Consider the following 23699-nt stretch of genomic DNA (forward strand, 5'->3'; position numbering starts at 1 on the left):
CGGTCCCGCCCGCCGGCCGAGGCAGGGGCGCGGGGGGGGAGGAAGCGCGCGCAGCAGGCGGGCCGGCGTGCGCCGCGGTGGAGCTCACCCCAGCCGGAACATCGGGGCTCCTCGGCCCCGCGGGACGTGCCGAGTTCCCCCGAGTCCTCAGGCGGAAAGGAGGCGCCGCGGGCGGAGCGGAAAGATGGTGGTGCCGAGCATCCTGGCAGAGCCCATCTCCGGGCATCAATTTAGGGGCTTCAGAGCTGCCCGTTTTTGCAGGCCCTCACGAGGGCATGGCGACTTAGGCGACTGTCGGGATTTGGGATTACTCTGGGTTCGGTTTCGTTTCGGTTCCCTTTGTCCTGCGGATGTTTCTACAGAAGCCACTTCCATTTCCTTCTGTAACGCTCGGAAACCAGAAATCCCCAGCTGATAGTCTTGGTTCTAATCTAACCTCGCAGAGCTTCCATTCCCACCCAGGTGGGAAGACGGGGGATTTCTGAGTGAGCATCCCGAGAGAGAGGAGATAGCGGAGTTAGTGAACGGACTTGAAACCCTGCCCCAAATACATCGAAATGGGATAACGCAGTTATTCTGAAATAAAGCTTCTCAGTGGCTGATAAGCTTAAGCTGACGTCCCCCCTCTTTTCAAGTGAGGTGATCCCTGCCCAAAATTTCCCCCAGCCCCCGCTGGGGGCCCTCGCTGTAATTAATCTTAAGTAACCTGACAAAGTCGCCAGACAGAACATGACTCTGCTGAATAATTAGGAAGTTTTCGTTTCTGTGACCTAAAAGGATATAAAGTGAGTGTATAGTTTTAGGAAAGTCTCACTGTGACTCGATGTCCTTGAACCCATCCGCTCCCATCCTGTCCGCCCTCCCCCAGAGCTAATACTGAGTCACAGGTGAAGTTTCAAGTTAGCCGCGAGTAAAGCACCTATGAGGCAAAAAAATCAGGGCATTTGAATCACAATGCGTGACATAGAGGTTGACCTTGGTGGCTATGAGGAGGGGGATTTTCAGCTCAGCACAGCCACAGGCTGCAGGTTTCCCTCCTGACACTTGAAGTGCAGACACGTTGGACGACTTGTTGATTTGCGAAACTGTGTTGAAGATATGTAAGTTGCCTTGCGTGTAACAACTTCTTATCTCTGACATAAGATTATAAACTTGAAGACAAGCATCCTGTCATATATATTGGATAATTCTGTATCTTTTTCATTTCCTGGGAGTATGCTTTGCACATGGCAGAAAATGTAAATGTCTGTTAACTTACATAGACTACTACAGTCTCCTGCAGTTATATGGCCATTAAAAAAAAATGAGGAATTTACTGTTTTAGTAAATCTTTAAGGATTTAAACATTGTTCACTCTTCTCTCTGCTTTCTTCTACATATTTTTTTTTTTAACGTTCTGACCCATCTTTTTGGGGTTTTGCGGCCTTTTTATTTTTTTTTTAAAGAAGTTTTTGATTTAGGACACATGCTTTTGCCGGATAGAGAGACAGACAAAGAGGAAAAGTGAGAAATCACCCCCCTCCCCCCCCCAGAGGAATATTAAAAAAAAATGAGGAATTTACTGTTTTAGTAAATCTTTAAGGATTTAAACATTGTTCACTCTTCTCTCTGCTTTCTTCTACATATTTTTTTTTTAACGTTCTGACCCATCTTTTTGGGGTTTTGCGGCCTTTTTATTTTTTTTTTAAAGAAGTTTTTGATTTAGGACACATGCTTTTGCCGGATAGAGAGACAGACAAAGAGGAAAAGTGAGAAATCACCCCCCTCCCCCCCCCAGAGGAATGGCCATGCCACAACCCCTTCTCCATTCTCTTCTAGGGATCTGGGGCACACATGCACATACACCTAGTGTGAGGTATTTTTTTAAGAGAGATTTTTGCTGTAGGATGTATGCACTCACTGGAGACAGAAAGCGAGAAACACACACACACACACACCCTGGGGCTAGCCATCCCACAATTCCTTCTCCTACATTCTCTAAGGATTTTGGGCATGCACACACGCCCAATATGAATTTTAAGCCACCAGGTCCTGGACTAGAACAGCGGTCTATCAAATGGGAGTCCAGAGACATACCTATTAACTCCATCTGCTGGTCCCCTGGTGTGGTGTGAATTTTAAGCCACTGGGTCTGGGATTCCAACCATGGTTGGCCTTGTAGAAGTCCAGTGACGTAACTGCTATGCCATCTGCTGTCCCCACTGACTCATTAATGTTCTATAACTCTGATAGACTAATCTACATTTTTGTATGGTGAGTAGTTTATTTTTATATTCCAATGAATTAATTATACTCTGTCTTAAAAATAACTCTCACTAATTTAATTAAGTTTTTTTTAAGAATTTTCTATTTAATTTTATTTATTCATTCATTAATTTTAATTGGACCAGAGAGAGAGAAAGAGAGAAAAGCAAGAAAGCAAGCCACCAGGTCTGGGACTTGAACCATGGTCAGCCATGTGGGAGTGTTCAGCACCTTAACTATCACACCACCTGCTGGTCCCAATTCCTAAGTTTTTATAAACATAGCTACACATTCCAAGAAAATGAATTACTTGCATTTTGGCTGATATATTTTTGTTACTGTGCATAGTCTATACCATGATGTCCCAGATTATATATGCTGAAGTTTAACTCTTGTCTTGTTTGTTCTTTAGAGGATGAACCATCTTCCCAAACTGTTTTAAGCCAAACAATCTCAAAGAAAACTGTCAGAACCCAAGAGGCTACAGGTAATAATAATTCATATTTTGTTTTTTCATCTTACCTGCCAACTTTTTTTGTGTACAGATGGTAGCCTGGTTAATTAAAGAGCTCAAAACTTACATCACTGGGAGTTTGAGTCTTTGTCAGTTCATTTAATTGAGCAATACAAATATGGGTCAAGAAAAGACAGGGGCCCACCATGACGGTATAGGCAATAGGGCTGTTGCATGATACTGGAGCCCTGTGGAAGGTACGGGTTTGGATTACAGACCAACCTAAACTCACCAGTGTGGTGGTGTGCATGTGTGATCCCAGGTACCTTGGATATTGGGACAAGAAGTATCATGACATGGAGAGACCCTCTCAAAACTACTTCACTCTCTATCCCTCTCATTAAAAAAAAGGAAAGGAAAGAAGACAAGGGAATGACTTGAGTACCTACTCAAAGCACCAGTCAGTTGGTATACATTAAGCCATATAGCCTTGTAGGAGCAATACCAGATCATTTCTAGATGAGGAGATTAGAACTCAGAGTAACTGAGATTAGAACTCAGAGTAACTGAGTCAAAGCTCAAACCAAGGTTTGTCTTCAGAGCCCTTTCATTTTTCCCAAGTACCTCCACTGTCAGTCTCTCTTGTAATAATTAGCTACTCAGTCAAGTTTTTAAATATCATGTGAATGACTTATGTTACACTGCCCTCTATTTAAAGTGGGTTCAGGGACCAGCAGTTAGCGTAATGGCTATATCACTGGACTCCCATGTAGTCGTCTGTGTTTCAAGTCCTGGACCCAGTGGCTTAAACTCACGCCAGGCGTTTATGTGCGTGCCCACAATCCCGAGAGGAGAATAGAGGAGAAGGGATTGCGGTGTGGCCATCCCCCTGGGGGATGATTTCTCACTTTCTCTCTGTCTTTCTAGTGAGCTCACGCGCCCTATAGTAAAAATCCTCTCCAAAAAAATAAATACATAAAAATAAAAAAATATGGTGGGTTCAGTTTTCTGCTTAGTAAAATCTTAACAAAGCTGTTTATATAAGTTTTAAATACCTGGTGTGTTAAAAACTAACAATTGAGCTAGATGTTTCATAAAATCTTAGAGCTGGAAGACTTAAGGGGATCATCGAAGTTCCAGAATATGGTTTTCGCAGTTTTCGTATTGACAGCTCACATAAAGATGAATGAAATAGAACATAATGTATTCCAAAATTGATATTTATTGGGTTTTAGATTGTGTGATGTGAGACTCTTTGAGAAAACATACTTCGTAAGTGATTTTCTTTTTTTTCCTTTATTTTTATTTTTATTATCATCATAATCTCCTTTGTATTACATTGGATTACATATAACTTTACAGTGTATTACATTGCCTTTTTTTTTTTTCTTCTTTTGGAGAGGTTTTTTTGTTTTGTTTTGTTTTGTTTTCCCGCTATAGGGCGCGTGTGTTCGCCAGACAGACAGAGACATATATAGAGACAGAAAGCAAGAAATCACCCCCAGGGGGGATGGTCACGCCGCAATCCCTTCTCCTCCATTCTCCTCTCGGGATCTTGGGCATGCACACACACGCACCCGGCGTGAGTTTTAAGCCACCGGGTCCAGGACGTGAACCATGGTCGACTACGTGGGAGTCCAGCGACATAGCCATTACGCTAACTGCTGGCAGTGTATTACATTGCTTTTTCAAAAGGGAATGCCATGCATGTCAGTCAATACAGAGACATTAATCTCCCCGCTTCAACATTCAATATCTTTTCAATGATTTTCCCAATTATTATTATTATTATTATTCTAATTATTTTTTAAAATAGTCAATCACTTTGTCATTTTGCTTGTAAAAAGACTACCCATCATGAAATACTTCTCAGACCAATCCAGTTGAGAATACTATACATGTCATCATCAACAGATAATAAGCCATATCTGTTTCTCACTAACGTCCTGCCTCTCTGTTATTCTCTTGCTAACTTTCTCTATCCTCTTCTCTTCACCTCCCCCATTCCACACTGTCCTGTTCTCTTTAAGTACCTTCACTGCTTTTATGTCCTCCAATTTTTTGCTCTCTACCAGAGTGCGGATAGTCGGTATATATTGAGTGGGTACATATCTTTCATAGCCTGGCTTACTTCACTCAGCAGTAGATCCTCCATATCTGACCACTTTCTATCAAATGCCAGGATCTTGTTATTTTTTTATGGCTGAGTAGTATTCCATAGAGTATATATACCACACTTTTCCAATCCATTCATCAGTTTGTGGACATTTAGGTTGGTTCCATGTCTTGGCGATTGTGAATAATGCTGCAATAAACATTGATGTGCAAGCACTTTTCTGACTGAGCATTCTCCTGTCTTTCGGATAAATACCCAGAAGTGGGATTGCTGGATCAAATGGTAGTTCTTATCACTTTTTTCATAAGTGATTTTCTAGACTAAAATTAATATTTTATTTAATAGGATGGGCTTCTCACTAACTCTATGCCATTGGCCCATAGACAGTCTGAAATGTCTAGAATTTGCATTTCCTGAATACACACAAAGTTAAATAGTCGGAGGGAGCATATTAACTTTAGGAAGTTAACTCTAAATTAAAATATGCCATAAAAAATTCAGTGAGTGTAAGTCGCAAATGGACTAGATCAAGTTTTTTTTTTTTTTTTTTTTTTTTTTTTTGGGAGAAGTTTTTGCTATAGGGCGCATGCGTTCGCTAGAAAGACAGAGAGAGACAGGAAAGTGAGAAATCACCCCCCGGGAGGATGGCCATGCCACAACCCCTTCTCCTTCATTCTCTCAAGATCTTGGACATGTGCCCAGCATGAATTTATTAAGCCACCAGGTCCGGGACTCGAACTGTGGTCACCTACATGGGAGTCCAGCTACAGAGCCATTATACCAACTGCTGGTCCCAATCAGTTGGTTTTTTGTTTGTTTGTTTGTTTGTTTTGAGGGCTCTTTTCTCTAGGGAGGCACATGTATTTCCCAGAGAAACAGAAAGGTAGAAATCACCTCCTGGGGGGATGGCCATGCCACAATCCCTTCTCCATTCTCTTGGGATCTTGGGCACACACGCACACGCACCCGGTGTGAGTTTTAAGCCACCGGGTCCAGGATGCGAACTACGGTTGACTACATGGGAGTCCAGCGACATAGCCATTACGCCAACTGATCCCATTGATCAGTTGGTTCTTAATTGATCAATTTAGAAAAGTTTAATTTAGTATTTCTTTCCTTTGTATGAATATGATCTGCTGGAAAAAAAATGGTAAATTTTTCTATCAAGAACATTAATTTTTTTTTTAGAATTATTTTTATTTAACTTTATTTATTTATTTTAATTTGACCAGAGAGGGACAGAGTGGAGAGGGTGGGGGAGAGAGACAGACAGACAGACAGAAAGTGAGTAAGCAAGCTTCCAGGTCCAGGACTTGAACCATGGTTGGCCATGTGGGAGTCCAGAGCCCTTAACTACCATGCCACCTGCTGGCCCCAAGACCATTCATTTTATATGGCAGGAAACTTGTGTCTAGTTTACTATTTTTGCTAGTTCACAAGAGGTTGTCACTTAGAGAATCATTGTCTCTAGTACTCTAGCACAATGAAAAATCTCCAGAAGTCTTTGTCATGATTTATGGAGATTGTGTGACAAGTCTGATATGGTTAACACTTTATATTTTAAATTTTTTTTGTTTTAATAGTGGTGATTGAAGATCTTCTAAGCAGCCTACGCAGACCCCCTCTCAGAAGCCCAAGATCTGGTAAGAGATTGTTTTGTCTGTTGGTTTACTTTTTTACAAATACAATTTTATTTTTTAAGAATTATCTATTTCATTTTGTTTGTTGTTATTTTTTATTTTGACCAGAAAGAGAGAGAGAAAGTAAGAAAGCAAGCCTCCAGGTCTGGGTCTCAAACCATGGTTGGCCATGTGGGAGTCCATCACCTTAACCACCACGCCACCTGCTGGCCCTAATATAATTTTAATTTTCATTTATTCAAAACTCAAAAGTAACTGTACACACAATGAAGTCTCCCTGCTCTTCAGTTTTTTTAGCCACCCAGTCTCCTCATCAGAAGTAACCAGTGGTGTTGGTGCCTTAAGTATTTTCCCAAAGATATTTTCTGAGACGTAAAAGAAGTTTATATATAAATACAGTATGTTGTTTTGTTTTTGCTACCATAATGATTTTAAACCAAGGCCAGAAACGTTCTGTTCTTCCCAGTATACTACCAAAAAACAATTCAGAGGGGCCAGACAGTGGTCCAGTGGTAAAATGAGAGGCTCCGCGAGGCTGACCCCATGCCAAGGTTCCTGGATATGCCAGGCACAGGCTAGCCCCTGATCCAGGGCTGGCTAAAGGAGGGGTGGATTGCTGTGTCTAGATCCCACTGAGGGTACTTTCTCGGTCTCTCTCATGCATAGAAGTAAATAAACTTTAATGTTTGTATATTAAAAAATGGAGATTGAGGCTTTGTGACTCAAGGTTATATAATTTCCTTGCCTAGATTACTTTTCTTTTCTTTCTTTTTTTTTTTGAGAAGTTTTTCGGTACAGGGCACGTGCACTCGCCAGACAGAGACATAGAGACAGAAAGTGAGAAATCACCCCCCATGGGGGATGGTCACGCCGCAATCCCTTCTCCTCCATTCTCCTCTCGGGATCTTGGGCATGCACTCACACATGCCCGGCGTGAGTTTTAAGCCACCAGGTCCGGGACACGAACTGTAGTCAACTACGTGGGAGTCCAGTGACATAGCCATTACGCTAACTGCTGGTTCCCATCTTTTTTTTTTATCTCAACTTTTAACCTAAAACCTTAGAAAATACCGGCCTTTATTTGATTACATGACTATGAAAGAAAACGAGTAAAAGTCACTCCAAGCAGTCTACTTCTGCTTCATTTCCTATGTTTATTGGCCCTTAAGGATGCTTGATTTCACCAGAACTAAAAAAGAAGCTTATTTTCTTCATATTAGGTTTCTGTTGCTTCTCAATCATTTCCTTTAAGAAAGAATCGTGTCAGTTTTTTTCAGATGACTAACCTTTTGAAGTATTTTGATGATAAGGATCTGTTAAGGTTTTGATGATGAACCTGTGGTAAAGAACCATATGATGCATTTCCTTTCCAGCACTAATCATTTTCTTGCTTCCTCTCTTGCAGATTCAGCATACAGGACAAATGGAAGTACTAAAATGAATGAATTAGGTTCGTTTATCTCTGAACTCTTACAGATTCTCTTTGCGGGTTCTGATTATTAATAGAATACATGAGCTCTCATGTAGTCACTGGCTTGCCAATATTACTTTGTCTATTATCTCAGCCTGTGGGACTTTGTTTCCTATAATCATGACCTATCTTAAGAAGCCTGGGTGTATCTAAGAACTTGTAATAAATCTAGTTTTAAATGATCTTTAGTAAATTCACTGTAAGGAAATTTACCAAAAACTTACCAAATAAGGTTTATTCCTTGATTTAGAAGTGAATGTGAGATGTTTTCCTAATAAGCTCAGTGTCCTTTGCTATATCTGTTGAACTAGTTTAAACTCTTTTTAGTGTTTGTCTTGGTATAGGACATGAGGTACCAGGCTGTGTGACTTCATGTGACCCTACGTTGACTGTGGTTAGGCTTAATCTTTTTTCTTTTTTCTCTAAATTTGAAGATAAGGCAACAGAGGGAATTTTTTTTTATGAGTAGTTGCAGCTTTCTCTATTAATTCATCTTTTACTTAACCTCAGGCTGAGTTCTTCAGAGACATTGAGGTTTGTAGTGTCTGCTTACAGAAAATGATCCTTGCAATACGCAGCTTATTGTGTGTACTTTAACCCACCAGAGTATCTGAAGTGTTTTATTTAAAAACAGACAAAACAAGCCCTTATTTATGTTGTAGAATCCTAAATAGATTCCTTTTTTAAGTTACAAACTTATAAAAGCTAGATTTAGAAATAATTTTTATTTTTTTTGAGAGAGAGATTTTTGCTATAGGGCGCATGCTCTCACTGGACAGAGAGAAACAGAGACAGGAAGTGAGAAATCACCCCCCCCCCCAGGAATGGAGAAACCCCCCCCCCCCCCAGGGAGGATGGCAATGCCACAATCCCTTCTCCATTCTCCTTTTGGGATCTTGGGCCCCATGCACAGGCGCCTGGCATGAGTTTTAAGCCGCTGGGTCTGGGACTCGAACTGCGGTCAACTACATGGGAATCCAACAACATAACCATTATGCCATCTTCTGGTCCCCTAGAAATAGTTTTTCTAAGTACTAGAGTATTTAATAAAACTAACTTTAAAGTGATTTCCTTTTTTAAAAATTTAATTTTATTTACTTATTAATTTGCTGTATAGCACATGTGCTCATCAGAGACAGACAGAGAAGGAGAGGAAGAAAGAAAGTAAGCCACTGGGTCTGGGACTCGAACCTTGTTTAGCTACATGGGATTCTAGCACCTTAACAACCATGCCACCTGCTGTCCCAGTCATTTCCATTTTAAAGTGATTTCTATGAGGTTAATACAGAAATGACACCCTGATTCCTTTAATAGTGATGTTAGTACATCTTGGAGCAAATGAAATGGCCATTCATGGAGCTTAAATCCAAGCTATTCTATACTCTTCTTCCTGCATCCCACTTTGAGTCTGTTCTCAAAAGTGATTGACATTGGGGCCAGCAGGTAGTATGGTTGTTAAGATGCTGGACTCCTACATGGCTGACTGTGGTTTGAGTCCTAGACCAGGTGGCTTGTAAATCACACTGGGCTTGTGTGCACGCGTGCCCAAAATCCCAGGAGGAGAATAGCAAAGAAGGGATTGTGTCATGTCCATCCACGTTGGGGGTGGGGTTCTTTGTTAATCTCTCACTCTCTGGAGAGCACACATGCCCTATTTCAAAAACCTAAACAAACAAAAAAAGTAATTGGCATTGGACAGTCTTAAGGCCAGCAGATGGTATAGCTGTTATGCCACCTCACTCCCACATAGCTGACTGGTTTGAGTCCTGGGCCAGGTAGCTTGAAAATCATGCCAGGTGCGTGTGCATGCATGCCCAAGATCCTAGGAGGAGAATGGAGGAGAAAGGATTGCCACGTGGCCATCCCCTCAGGGGTGATTTCTCACTTTCCCTCTCACTGTCTCTGTCTCTTCTCTCTGTTGAGAGCATGCACCCTAAGGCAAAAACCTATTAAAAACAAAATCTTCATACTAGAAATCAGGAGGCATTTGCCTCTGGATACAGTCTGGCCCACAATCTGCTTTTGTACAGTTCATGAACTAAGAAAGGATTTTGATATTTTTGAGGGGGGAAAAATACCCACATGTGACCTTATGTGGCTCACAAAGCCTGAAACATTTACTATTTGGCCTTTTACGTTTGCCAGCTCCGAATTTACATCAGTGGCAAGAGTAAAACAGTGTATACCCAAATTATTATTTGTTCTAAGAGTAAATTCAGGAGTTCTGTACTTGCCTGGACATACATTTATTACCGCATCCCGTGCTAGGTTTTACTGAAGCACAAGAGGAAAGGAGACAGTGACTCCTGCAATCCATGCAGTCTTCGTTTTAGAAAACACGGTCTCACTTATGATATTTTCTTTGTCTCCAGATAAGACATCCAATAAGCAAAGTTGATTTTTTTTCCATGACTACCCTTCCTCCCTTGCACCAGCCACATGCAGGAAAGTCTGTAGTAGGAAAATAGATGCTTTGGTACCTGGACTTTCAAAATATTATGAGTCGTATAAGCCGGATATACCTAGAACTTGTATTTTCATTAAAAACTGGCCACGCAACAGAAAATGAACAGAAAGTGGTACAATTAATGGTTGGTCCCCACCAGAGGAGGTGGTTGTAAGAGATTTATCCTTAAAACACACATAAAGACCTAGGACTTAGAAAATATTTCCTAATCGGTTGAAATAGTAGAAAGGTAACACTTTTTTAGTACTGCGATGTAATGATTACCATTGTCTATATATGTGTTATACCCAAGTCTTTATAATTTTTTATTTGGAGAGATTTTTGCTATTGGGCCTATGCATTCACCAGAGAGACAGAGACAGAAAAACAGAAAGTATAGCAGTCTGGGGGGGTGGCCACGCCACATTCCCTTTTCCTCCGTTTTCTTCTTGGGATTTTGGGCATGCATGCACACGCACCAGGTGTGAGTTTTAAGTCTGGGTCTGGGACTCAAACAATGATCAGCTACATGGGACTCCAGCAACGTAACCATTACGCCATCTGCTGTTCCCAAATTTTTATAATTTTTAAAAATAACGGTTTTTTTTTAAGAATATTTTTGGAGACAGCCTTGTAGCCTAATGGTTAAAGAGACTCAGCTCTCACATGGTCGTCGTGTGAATCCTGGCCCTGTAGGTTTAAAAAACACATTGGGTGCATGTGTGTGCATACCCCAAATCCAAACAGGAAGGAGTAATGGAAGAGAAGGGATTACAGCGTGGCCATGCCCCCCTGGGGAGTGCTTTCTCCCTCTCCCTCCCTTTCTGTCTCTGGTAAGCACATGTGCCCTAGACATAAAAAGTACATATATTTTTGCTTCAAATAAGATTTTATTTTCCTGGGGTAGTATAGTGGTTAAGGCACTGGATCTCACGCCTGACTGTACCCACAGTTCTAGTCCTGGACCCAGTAGCTTGAAAAACAAACTGGGGTGCATGTGTATGGCCAACCAAAATTCTGAGAACAGAGAAGAGACTGTTGTGGGCATCTCTGGTGGGTGGTGATTTTTCACTTTCTATCTCTCTCTCTTTGGTGAGCATACATGCCCTAAGGCAAAAAACTAAAAATATTATCTTAATTTCCCAAAGCTGGTACATAAGCATGGGGAAAAACAATACCTTTTTATAAATACAAGCACTATGGGACCAGTAGATGGTATAACGGTTATGTCGCTGGACTCCCACATTGTCGACTGCAGTTCGAGTACCACACCTGGCAACTTAAACTCATGCCAGGCACATGTGTGTGTGTGTGCCCAAGATCCTGAGAGAACAGAGGGGAAGGGATTGTGATGTGGCCATCCCCCCTGGGGCATGATTTCTAACTTTCTGTCTCTCTGGGAGTGCACACACCCTACTGCAAATATCTCTTTAAAAAAAGCTTTCTTTTAATGCTTTAACTTCTGTCTTCAGATTTAAAATAAAGGAAGCTAACAAAAGAGAAGTGAAACTAACCTTATATTGACATAGATGCTACTGATTCGTCATCAGGTTATATTTAAATATTTATCCATACATTCTTTGCAGCTTCCGTTAAGATTGAAATAGGTAGAGTGTTTAAAATATTATATGAAATCTTAACTATTGATTACTAGTTTCAGACTTTAATGCAAATATTATGGGCTTACTATTTTTAAAATAATAACTGAGAGGAACATTGAGGGGCTGACAGGGACCATAGTGGTTGGGGGCACTGGTTGGCAGACTGGAGTTCAAGTTCTGGACCTGGTGACTTGCTCTCTCTCTCTCTCTCACCCTGTACCTCTCCAGTCAAATTTTTAAAAAATGAAAGTTAAATAGAATAATTCTTTTTTTTTTTTTTTTTGGAGAGGTTTTTTGCTATAGGGTGTGTGTACTCCCCAAAATGATAGAGAGAACCAGAGCCAGAAAGCGAAAAATCACCCCCTGCGGTGATGGCCACGCCACAATTCCTTCTCTTGCATTCTCCTCTCGGGATCTTGGGCACAGATGCACACACGCCTGGCATGAGTTTAAGCCACCGGGTCCGGGACTTGAACCGCGGTCGACTACATAGCAGTCCAGTGACATAGCCATTACGCCAGCTGCTGGTCGCAAATTGAATTTTTTTATTTTTTTAAGAAGGAACGTTGACTTTTTTTTTTTTTTTTAATTTGCTACAGGGTTCATGTGCTTGCTGGGGGTAGGGAGAGAAAGTGAGAAAGCATCCCCTGTAGGGGATGACCATGCCACTGTCTTCTAGGAATTTTGAGCCTTATGTGTTTTTAGGACCCAGCTGCCTTCACCCCCACACCACCTGGCTGCCCCTATTGACTCTCTTTATTTTTAATCTTTATTATTTATTTTAATTTGACCAGAGAGGGACAGAGTGAGAGAGCACGCACACACAAGAGAGAGAAGGAAAGTGAGAAAGCAAGCCACCAGGTCCAGGACCTGAACCTTGGTCAACCATGTGGTAGTCTAGTGCCCTTAACTATCATGCCACCTGCTGTCCCCCGCCCACATTGACTCCTTATTTTTTGAGAGGTTTTTGCTATAGGGCACATGCGTGCGCCAGAAAGACAAACAGAGACAAGAGAGACAGAAAGTAAGAAATCACCCCTGGGGTGATTTCTATAGCAAAAACCTCTCAAAAAAAAAAAAAATCTTTTTTTGTATGTGTGTTATATGAATAATTATATAAATTAATAAAAGAAAAGTGTACAAAAAGTGCTATAATAGTTATGTCCTTAGAAAGTAAAGCTTCAAAAAGGGAGCAGTTACACTAATAAAGAATGGAAATATTAATAAAAACTTTTTATTTAACTTTATTTATTTTATTTTAATTTGATCAGAGAAAGACTGAATGAGTGAGTGAGAGAGAAAGAGAGGGAAAGTAAGAAAGGAAGCCGCCAGGTCCAATATTCGAACCGCATTGGCCACATGGGAGTCAAGAGCTCTTAACCACCATGCCACCTGCTGGCTCCTTAATAAAAAATTTAAGAGAACAACAATACTAAGACAAGTTTGACTTCCATTATTTTTCCTTAAAAAAAAAAAAAAAGAAAGAAAATATAAAGACAGTCTCTGTAAAGAACCTAGATTAAAATAACACATAATATAGCAAGTTTTAAGTTTTTTTTTTTTTTATATATAGAGAGATTTTTGCTATAGGGCTTGTGCACTTGCCAGAGAGAAAGCAAGAAATCTTCCTCTGGGAGGATGGCCATGCCGCAATCCCTTCTCCATTCTCCTCTTGGGATCTTGGGCACACACACACACACACATACACACTTGCCCGGCATGAGTTTTAAGCCACTGGGTCTGGGACTTGAACTGCAGTCAACTATGTGGGAGTCCAGCAATGTAACCATTATGCTGTCAGCTGGTCCCAGGTTTTAAGTTTTTAAGAGTAACATGGTATTATTGGACAATCTTCTCTATTTTTTTTTAAAATAAAATAATTATTTAACTTTATTTATTTTTAATTTGACCAGGAAGGGACAGAATGACAGAGAGAGGGAAAGTGAGAAAGCAAGCTGCCAGATCCAGGACTGGAACTGCAGTTGGCATCTTAGGAATCCAGCACTCTTAACCTTCTCACCACCTGCCACCAGGTCACTAGGCAATCTTTGGAGGATCATTTTTTTCACAGCAAAAATTTGGCAAATAAATTGGGTTGTCAAAAGAGACATGATATGGAGACCAGCAGATAGCATAATGGTTACATCATTGGACTCTCATGTAGTCAGCCGTGGTTTGAACTTCGGACCTATGGTTTAAACCACACACCAGGTGCATGTGCATGTCTGCCCAAGATCCGAGAGGAGAATGGAGGAGGAGGGATTGTGGTGTGACCACCCGCCCCCCTGGGGGGTGATTTCTCACTTTCTCTCTGTCCATATCTGTGTCTCCGCTGAGCGCACATGCCCTATAGCAAAAATCTCTGAAAGAAAAAGTTATGATGTGTATTTCTATGCAAAATGTGCTGTGACTCCCAATGACCCAGTATTTTAGATAATGATTTGCACTTGGCTATTATCCAGGAGGATTTTCAGTGGCGCTCAGTGTTTAATTATATTATACCAATCTAATTAAACTGATTTGAGAAAAATACTTCCATATAACGTGTTGGCAGTTGCTTTCCACAGTCTTGTTTCCCTTTTTAAAAAGTAAATAAACCAAGGTTCAAATCAATAGAGAAACTGAAAAGGAACAAAATTTTCTGTTTTGTTAAAGGCATCTGAGCTTTGTTGTTACTTTACATATGATCATTAAACGGCATTTAGCCCAATTGTGCAGTGCCTGCATTTAGGTGTATCTCCTTTTTATTTTTCAAAAAATTTCAGAACAGCCCATGTGAAAGTGCTGCATTTAAAGTTTGTTTTATTTATTTTGCCTGTTTGTCTTTGTTCAAGTTCTCTGTTGCTTTGAGAAATAGTGCTGCTGCATGTCGATCTGCTGGCAATAGAAAGGGGGTTTCTTTACCTTTCTTCCTCTTTGGGGTATACCAGTGCACTGGTTCGGCTGGTGTGCAAGTTTTTTCAAGAGAGGGTGCGGCATTTAGCAAATGCAAAAGTGAGACTAGTACATCTATATGGACTAGAATACTTGTCAGTGTGGAATTCAATGTTTTCTGCACATGCAAGTTATACAAGTAGACTTTTTACTAAAGGAAAAATAAAACCTTTCTTTTTAAAAATTCAGTCAGAGGGCACTTGCCCTCACCAGGCAGACCGAGAGGGCGGGAGAGAGAGAACGTGCCTCCTAATGGTCCTTGGTCAAGCTGCAATCCCTTTTCTATCCTGTCAGGATTAGGGGTGCACGTGTATATGTGCCTTGCATGCTTTTTAAGCCCCTGGTCCCAGGATCTGAGCCATGCAGTCAGCCGTGAGGGATCCTGTTCTCTTAACCACTAGGCCCTGGGACCAGCCCCAATACTTCATTTCTGGTTCTAGTTTATAGCAAATTTATTTTGGCAATAGCTTAGAAGGAAATGATAGATTCTTGGTGATTTCACAGAAAAATGTTTATGTACTTTGTCCGTATGTTCATTTTCCTAGTTAAGATGCTCTTACTTATTCCTAAGCTTTAGCTTTAGATGTTATATACAGTGTGTATACTTTTCTCTTCTAGAAAACACCAGTGTCCAACAGAAGGTCAATTTTTCTGAAGAAGGTATTTTCTTCTTAAATATTATGCAGTATATTCCCATTCTTTTCATTACATTAGAATCAGAAAATAGTGAAAGCAAAAAATAGTCTATTCGGGAAAAAAGAAAGTATGCTTATCTGAACTATTAGGTGGGAGGTAAAGTACGATAGAGTGATGACAGTCTTAGATATCTTTTAAACATCTTTTGTCTACTTGAGTTAATTTTAAGCAAAACTAATTATGTTCCATTTCTGGAACATGCTGGCCTTTGATTAGGGTATTAAAATAATAGTTTTTTTCCAAATTCTCACAACCAGTATATGTTTGGAAAGCACAGGAGTAAAATTTAGTCCATTTTTAATCTCAGCATAATCTGAGATTGGTCACTTATATACTGAAAAGTTTGTGTGTGGGTGTGTGTATAGTACCCACCCCAAACACACACACACCCCTGTACTCTCTGATCTTGTCTAAATTTTACACTAATTGTGTGTAGTTTTCCCCCATAAAGTAAAATCTTCCCACTACTTAATGTTTATCTGTTCATTTATATCTCTGCATTAAAGCCTCAGAATATAGTCTTTTAAATATTATTGTGAATATTTGTCTGGGAAATAATTCTAATTCTGCTCCTCGGAAAACACAAAATAAAAGTCTTTAGTTTTAGCTTATTTAGTAATTTGTGATTCAAAATAGGTGTATTAAATAAGCAGCATTTCTGTATGTGATAAGTAAAATGCCTTCATTTTAATCTTGAATTACTTGTTTTTTAATCTAGTTCTCTTAATCAATACTCTATTGCTAGTATATTGTTTACTTCTCTTTAGGAGAAACTGAGGAAGATGATCCAGAGAGCTCTGACAGTGATGGCACTACTGTTAAGGTCAGATCCGGGGATTCTGTTGAGTCTGGAGGTAACATTGCTTTATATGCATCTGACTCTTCTCATAGGAGATACCCTTTTAGTTAAAATACAAAGGTATTCCACAAATCGGCTTTTTTAAAAATAAACATTTTTAAGAATTATTTTATTTAACTTTATGTATCTTAATATTTTTTTTTTTGGAAGAGGTTTTTGAGAGAAATAGAGACAGAAAGTGAGAAATCCCCCCTTGGGGGGATGGCCACCCCTTAGTCCCTTCTCTTCCATTCTCCTCTCGGGATCTTGGGCATGCATGCACATGCGCCCGGTGTGAGTTTAAGCCACTGGGTCTGGGACTCAAACCACAGTCGACTGCATGGAAGTCTAGCAGCATAGCCATTATGCCAACTGCTGGTCTCTGTGTATTTTAATTTTATGAGCAAGAGAGAGAAACCGAGAAAGTAAGCTGCCAGATCTGGGACTTGAAAGACTGTTGGCCATGTGGGAGTCTAGCATCCTTAACCACTACACCACCTGCTGGCCCCAAAATATTTTAAAATGTTATATTAAAGTACTTTTTTTTTTTTAAGTTTGTAGTTTTATTGTTATTATTTTGAGGTTTTTGCTGTAGGGTGCATGCACTTGCTGGAGAGGAGGAAGAGAGAGAGAAAGTGAGAAATAACCCCCTGGCTGGGTATGTTGTGGCCATGCCACAATCCTTCTCAGGATTTTGGACACACATGCACACACGCCAGCGTGATTTTCAAGTCACTAGATCTGGGACTTGAACCCCAGCCAGGCATGTGGGAATCCAGCTGCCTTAACCACCATCCCATTTACCGACCCAAAAGTTTTATATTTTTAGTTTTTTTTTTTTTTTTTTTGAGAGTTTTTGCTATAGGGCACATGCACTCGCCAGACAGACAGCAGACAGGAAGTGAGAAATCACCCCCCTAGGGGGGATGGCCATGCCGCAGTCCCTTCTCCTCCTTTCTTCTCTCGGGATCTTGGGCACGCACGCACACGTGCCCGGCGTGAGTTTTAAGCCACCGGGTCCGGGACGTGAACCACAGTCGACTACATGGGAGTCCAGCAACATAGCCATTACGTTAACTGCTGGTCCCTATTTTTAGTATTGAAATGACTGATTCTATATGTACATGTGATCAATAAGAAAGGTCAAATAATATCTGAACAAATAAATCATTTCAGCATGTTTCAGTATTTTCAGAAAATAAGACATTTGTGCTCAGACATGTTATTTTTTTGTTTTTGAATTTTGTGGAGAAACTGATCACGTTGGCATTGGGACTTACCACATTATCAGGAGAGTTATTTAGTCTTTAGGAAATTTTAATGTACTTAGATAACGACTTGTATCTAAGTGATAACCTAATTGATAGATACTTGCTCACTGGAGAGAGAGAGAGAGAGAAAGAGAGAGAAGTCACCCCCCCAGGGTGTATGGCCATACTGTAATCCGTTCTCCTCCACTCTTCACAGGGTTTTGGGCACGTGCGCACACACACACACGGCGTGATTTTTCAAGCCGTTGTCTGCCATGTGGGAGTCCAGTGACTAACCTGCCCCACCATCTGTAGGCCCCCACATTCCACTTTTTAAATAAGCTCAAACTGATGTATGAGCATTTGGTTTGTGTATCTTTCCTACCCTTCCTCATTTTTCATTATTCTTTCTTGATATAGAAATCATAAAAGGAGATATCTAATACTAACATGGTGGTTAAAAACATGGCATTTCAGTTCTGCACGTCCTGGGTATATGCCTTCAGACTACTATAAAACTTCTGTGTTCCACAGCCCCTTCCCCTGGGTTATTGTGGAAAGTAAGTTAATTCATTCATTCGTTTTTGATTATCCATGGGGCGGTTGGTTCCAGGACACCCCTCTCACTCCTGTAGATACCAAGTTCTCTGGATGTTCAAGTGTCTTGTAGTCAGCCCTCCACACCTGTAGGTGCGTACCTGTGGGTGCCAAGTGTATTTTATCTGTGATTGTTTGAATCCATGGATGTGGAGCCCTCAAGTACTGTGGATACAGAGGGCCAACTGTGTACGCGGAACACTTCAGAAGTGCTTGCCACACAGTAAACACTCGAGTGCTATTATTAATTTAAATATGTACATACATGAAACTCTAAAAACTGGGGTCAGCAGGTACCATGGTGGTTGAGTGCTGAACTCCCACATGACTGACCAGTTTGAATCCTGGACCTGGCAGCTTGCTTTCTCACTTTCCTCTCTCTCTTCCTCTCTCTGGTGAGCACATGTGCCCTGTAGCAAACTAAAAGATAATAATAATAATAAGTAAATAAAATTAAATAATTCCTTAAAAAAGACTCCAAAAACTAGAGCCAATAGTTTGCTATCATTGCTGCCAACATACAGCTGTTTGGCACTACCTACACCCCGGATCCTGAATCATGTGTACCCACATGCAAAAGGAAACCCTATCCTCAGAACAAAATGTTGAGGCCTATGAAGAAGGCTACTGGGCCAGAGATCATGTAATGGTTGTGCTGCAGAACTCCCACGTAGTTGACCGCAGTTCAAGTCCCAGACCCAGCAGCTTAAAACTCACGCTGGGCCCATGTGTGTATGTGCCTAAAACCCCGAGACGAGAATGGAAGAGAAGGGATTGTGGTGTGGTCATCCCCCCTGGGGGTGATTTCTCTCTGTCTGTCTCTGGTGAGTGTACATGTCCTACAGCAAAATAAAATCTCTCTTAAAAAAAGAAAAAGAGGACTACTGATCTTCCTAGATTATCTTCTGGGCTAGTCATCATCTAAGAGATACAGAAGGTCTATTAGAGTATAGGAATAAAGTATTAGAAAATTTGTGTGGTTTTTTATTTCATCAATTTAAAATGTTTTTTTTTTCTATTTTATAATATACACAACACATTACTTAATGTAGTATTTCAGAAATGCTAATGTATAATGTTAGAAAAATATTTCAAGAATTGATGCTCAGAATATTTTTAGTAATGGGAGTATACTTTCAAACATATTTAGCCGTTACACCTTTATTTCTCAAAGCCTTCTATTTAGAGAATAGTAATCTGATCACTTTTAAACAAGTTTAGTAATAAATTCTACTTCCATGTAAAAAAAAAAAGTGTTTTTGTTTTGTTTTGTTTTTGTTTTTTTTAATTTGCTGTAGGGTGCATGTGCTTGCCAGAGAAGAGAGAGAAAGCATCCCCAGGAGGATAGCCATGCTGTAGGCTCTTCTCCATTTCCCTCTTGATTTGGGGCATGCATATGCACGAGTTTGGTCTGTTTCTCAGCTACCGGGTCCAGCACTCCTAACTCTTAGTAACTACTTGTATCTACTCGATCACTTACTTGATAGATAATTTGCTCACTGGAGAGAGACAGGGAGAGATAGGGAAAGTGAAAAGTCACCCCACAGGGGGATGGCCATACTGTAATCCTTCCTCAGGATTTTGGGCACACACACACAACTGGGATCCAGTTGCCTTAACCACCATGCCATCACCTGGCCGCAAAAATGTTTTTTGGCTTTTTTTTTTTAAAGAATTATTTATTCAATTACATTTGCTATTATTTTTTAATTTGGCCACAAGGAGACAGAGAGAGAGAGAGAAAGGGAGGAAGCAAGCTACCAGGTCCGTGATTCGAACCATGGTCAGCCATGTGGGAATCCAATGCCCTTGACCATTGGGCCAACTATAAAAAATGTTTTTAAGAGAAGTAGACTAAAATAAATACTGTACTAAGCACTTGCAAGAAAATTTCAAGGAAAAAAATGGATATTAATGATTTCAAGAAGATCTGTTACTGTGAATTTTTAGATTTTTGCCATCTCAAAGGTCTGAAGCCACCAGGTCCAGGACTGGAACCACAGTTAGCCATTTGGGATCCAGCTCTTAAACCACCAGGCTATGGGGCCAACATACTTTCATTACCTCCTTACCTCATGCTGTATTCCATATCTTAAAGGTTTTTTTTCTTTAAAAAGTGGCTAGGGAGGGACCAGCAGATGGCATAGCGGTTATGTCATTGGACTCCCACATGACCAACTCTGATTTGAGTCCCAGAACCTGTGATTTGAAACTCACACCAGGCACATAGGCTTGTGTGTCCAAGATCCCAAGAGGAGAATGGAGCAGAGGGGGTTGTGGCGTGGCCACCCCCCGGGGGGTGGTTTTTCGCTCTCTGTCTTTCTGTCTCTCTCTGTCTTTCTGGTGAGTGCACGCACCCTATAGCAAAAACCTCTGTAAAAAAAAAAAAAAAAAAACTCATACCAGGCACATAGGTGTGTGTGTCCAAGATCCCAGGAGAATGGAGAAGGGATTGTGGTGTGGCCATCCTCCCTAGGGGGTGGTTTCTCACTTTCTCACTGTCTCTGTCTGTCTCCCCAATGAGCACATGCACTGCAAGGCAAACACCTCTAAAGAAAAAAAAAATACTGATTAGGGAAAAGGCAAAATTAGCTACTTTTTTTTTTTTTAGATATGATATGACTCTTTAGAAGCTTTAAATTATGTATTTAAGTGTTGAATTCCCTAGAACTCATCAGAATACTTTTTGCACTTTTGATTAAATACTTGTCTTCTTATAAAATGTGTGTTTTAAATGTTAGATATCATTGATAGCATACTATATTGTTGTTATTCTAGATCAGAACACCAGCTCATCTAGTCAGTATCCAGGATCGCTTTGGCTGTCATCTCAAAGTAAGTAATACAGACCTACCTGTGGGCATGGCCAAACGCCATTCTTATTTTTGAAGATCATCTTTTTGCAATTTAATGTAAATGTTGAAAAAGAGGAGTAATGAGGGACCAGCAGTTACTATAATGGCTATGTCGCTGGACTCCCACGTAGTCGACCATGGTTCGAGTCCTGGACCTGGTGGCTTAAAAAACTCACGCTGGGCGCGTGTGCGTGTATGCCCAAGATCCCGAGAGGAGAATGGAGGAGAAGAGATTGTGGTGTGGCCATCCCCTCTGGGGGGGGGGGTGATTTCTCTCTTTCTGTCTCTCTGTCTGTCTGGCGAGCCCATGCACCCTATAGCAAAAACCTCTCAAAAAAAAAAAAAAGAGGAGTAATGAGTGCTAAAAATCTCATCTGATATCTACCTCTCAAATTGATTTCTTGTTATTCTCTATAGTCAAACTTGATTGATTTTTTTGAAGAGGTTTTTGCCTTAGGGCATGTGTGCTGGCTGGGGGAGGAGACAGAGACAGTGAAAGGGAAAGTGAGAAATCACCCCGCAAGGGGTATAGCCAAGTCACAATCCCTTCTCCCAGGATTTTGGGCACTCACGCACACACACCCGGTGTGTTTCAAGCCACTGGGTCCGTGACTCAAACTGCAGCCAGCCAATGTGGGAGTCCAGCAATGTAACCACTATGCCAACTGCTGGCCCCCTTGATTGAATTTAAAAAAAAATTTATTTCTATGATTTATGGAATATTCTTGCTTACAATACAAATTTTTTGTTTAGTGGACTAATGTAGCAATTTCAGCCAACTTACACAGACATATTCTAATAATAGGATACAATATTATATGTAGTATGGTTCCAGCTTTGTTACAAAAGTTTAGAAGAATAATAAGTAGGTTATAAAGCATGTATAGTAAAAAGTTAATGGTAAACTAAGTGGCAGACATATGGGTATTCATTATAAAAGTCTTACAACTTTGAAATTTTTCATGAGCAAATGTTGAGAAACTATAGTGTCAAAAATGTTGGAAAATAATATACTAAAATGTTAACATTCTTTTTTCAAGATGATAGAAACATTGGTGACACTTTCACTTTACTATTTTTGTATTTTGCAGATTATCTACAATTGATACAAATCTTTTAGATTAAGCAAAAAAATACTTTTTTTTCTTTTTCCTTTTAAAATCAAGTTCCAGAACTTAATTATTAATCAACTGAAGATATTCTTATATGTTAATTCTTCAATTATATTTTTTCCAGGACCAGCAGTTGGCATAATGTCTATGTCACTGGAGTCCCATGTAGTCGACTGTGGTTCGAGTCTCAGACCTGGTGACTTAAACTCATGCCGGGCACATGTGCGTGTGTGCCCAAGATCCTGAGAGGAGAATGGAGGAGAAGGGATTGAGGCACGGCCAGCCCTCCTGTGGGGGTGATTTTTACTTTCTGTCTTTCTGGTGAGCGCACGCACCCTATAGCAAAAACCTCTATTTAAAAAAAAAAAAAAAAAAGGAATTTTTTCCATATTGCTTTTTTAAAAAAAAAGAAAAAGAATTATTTAATTTTACTTCAATTTGATCGCAGAGAGACAGAAAGCAAGAAAGAGATGGTGAGAAAGCGAGCGGCCAGGTCCGGGAATCAAACTATGCTAGGCCATGTGGGAGTCCAGTACTTCACGCATCCACCATCTGCCAGCCCTGTATTACCTTTTTTAATAAGATAACTTATGCTTGCTGTTTCAGGTCAAGACTTAATAGCTCATGATAAACAACCTTCTGTGCTGAGTAAGTGGTTGGTTGTTTACTCTTTTTTAATTCAGTCAATTCTGATCCTGCCTCATTTCTGACAAAAGAATATTCTAATAGGATTTTAAGTCATTTTATTCTTTTTGCTTTTTTAATCCACCACGCTTTATTTATTTGTGGTAATTATGATGTGAAAATGTGTTCAGGGTTATTTTACCTTAATTTGTTTGAAAGAGTAAATGGTTAACTTTTCCTTTTAAATGATGTTGGAATCTAATGAAGTGTTTTTAACTCAGTCATTCTCATAGACCACAGCAAAGGACTTGTACGTAGTTACACCTATTCGATCCTGAAATATTTATTTGCTACCTATTTTGCTTTGGAAAGTAGTTCATCTTTCCTGACATGATCCTTTGAAATTTTCTTTTACTTCTGCAACTGTTGCTTTTGTTTTTTTCTCCTCTATTTTGCCTTTCTGGTAGATTTACAAATTAAGACTGAAATATGGTGTAGATATCAAACTATATGAAATGATGCTTTGATTTGATATTTTGATGTATTTGTTTCAGGCTCAGGATATCAAGAAAACCCTCAGGAATGGGTCAAACAAACTCCAAGAATGAGGACTAGGATTCCAAGTAAGTAGATGCATCTCGGTTATCGATACAGCTTTATTTGCTATGTTTTTCTTGATTACCTAACAGGTAAATATTTAGTTCTTCAGATAAGCATTTAGGTTGTTGGTAATTTCACTAATAAAGGGCAACTGTGATTACTAGCTTAGTAATTTGCATTTGCTTAGACTAGCACTGTTTGGACTAGGTGCAAAATGTAGA

At 40.1% G+C, this 23699-nt stretch overlaps 1 protein-coding gene across 1 annotated transcript in view; it reads left to right on the forward strand.

The window, feature by feature from the left end:
• TOR1AIP1 (torsin 1A interacting protein 1) overlaps positions 1 to 23699 on the forward strand; it is a gene marked incomplete in the record, with an annotated part of 47440 nt that overhangs the window by 941 nt on the left and 22800 nt on the right. Inside the window, 8 exon segments of the mRNA XM_014583786.2 lie at positions 2657 to 2731; positions 6398 to 6457; positions 7860 to 7904; positions 15525 to 15566; positions 16370 to 16456; positions 21066 to 21122; positions 22861 to 22902; positions 23433 to 23501. Coding sequence (XP_014439272.1) covers positions 2657 to 2731; positions 6398 to 6457; positions 7860 to 7904; positions 15525 to 15566; positions 16370 to 16456; positions 21066 to 21122; positions 22861 to 22902; positions 23433 to 23501 — 477 coding nt within the window.

Source organism: Tupaia chinensis, unplaced genomic scaffold (genome assembly GCF_000334495.1).
Source record: "Tupaia chinensis unplaced genomic scaffold, TupChi_1.0 Scaffold000074_1, whole genome shotgun sequence".
Lineage (NCBI taxonomy): Eukaryota > Metazoa > Chordata > Mammalia > Scandentia > Tupaiidae > Tupaia > Tupaia belangeri.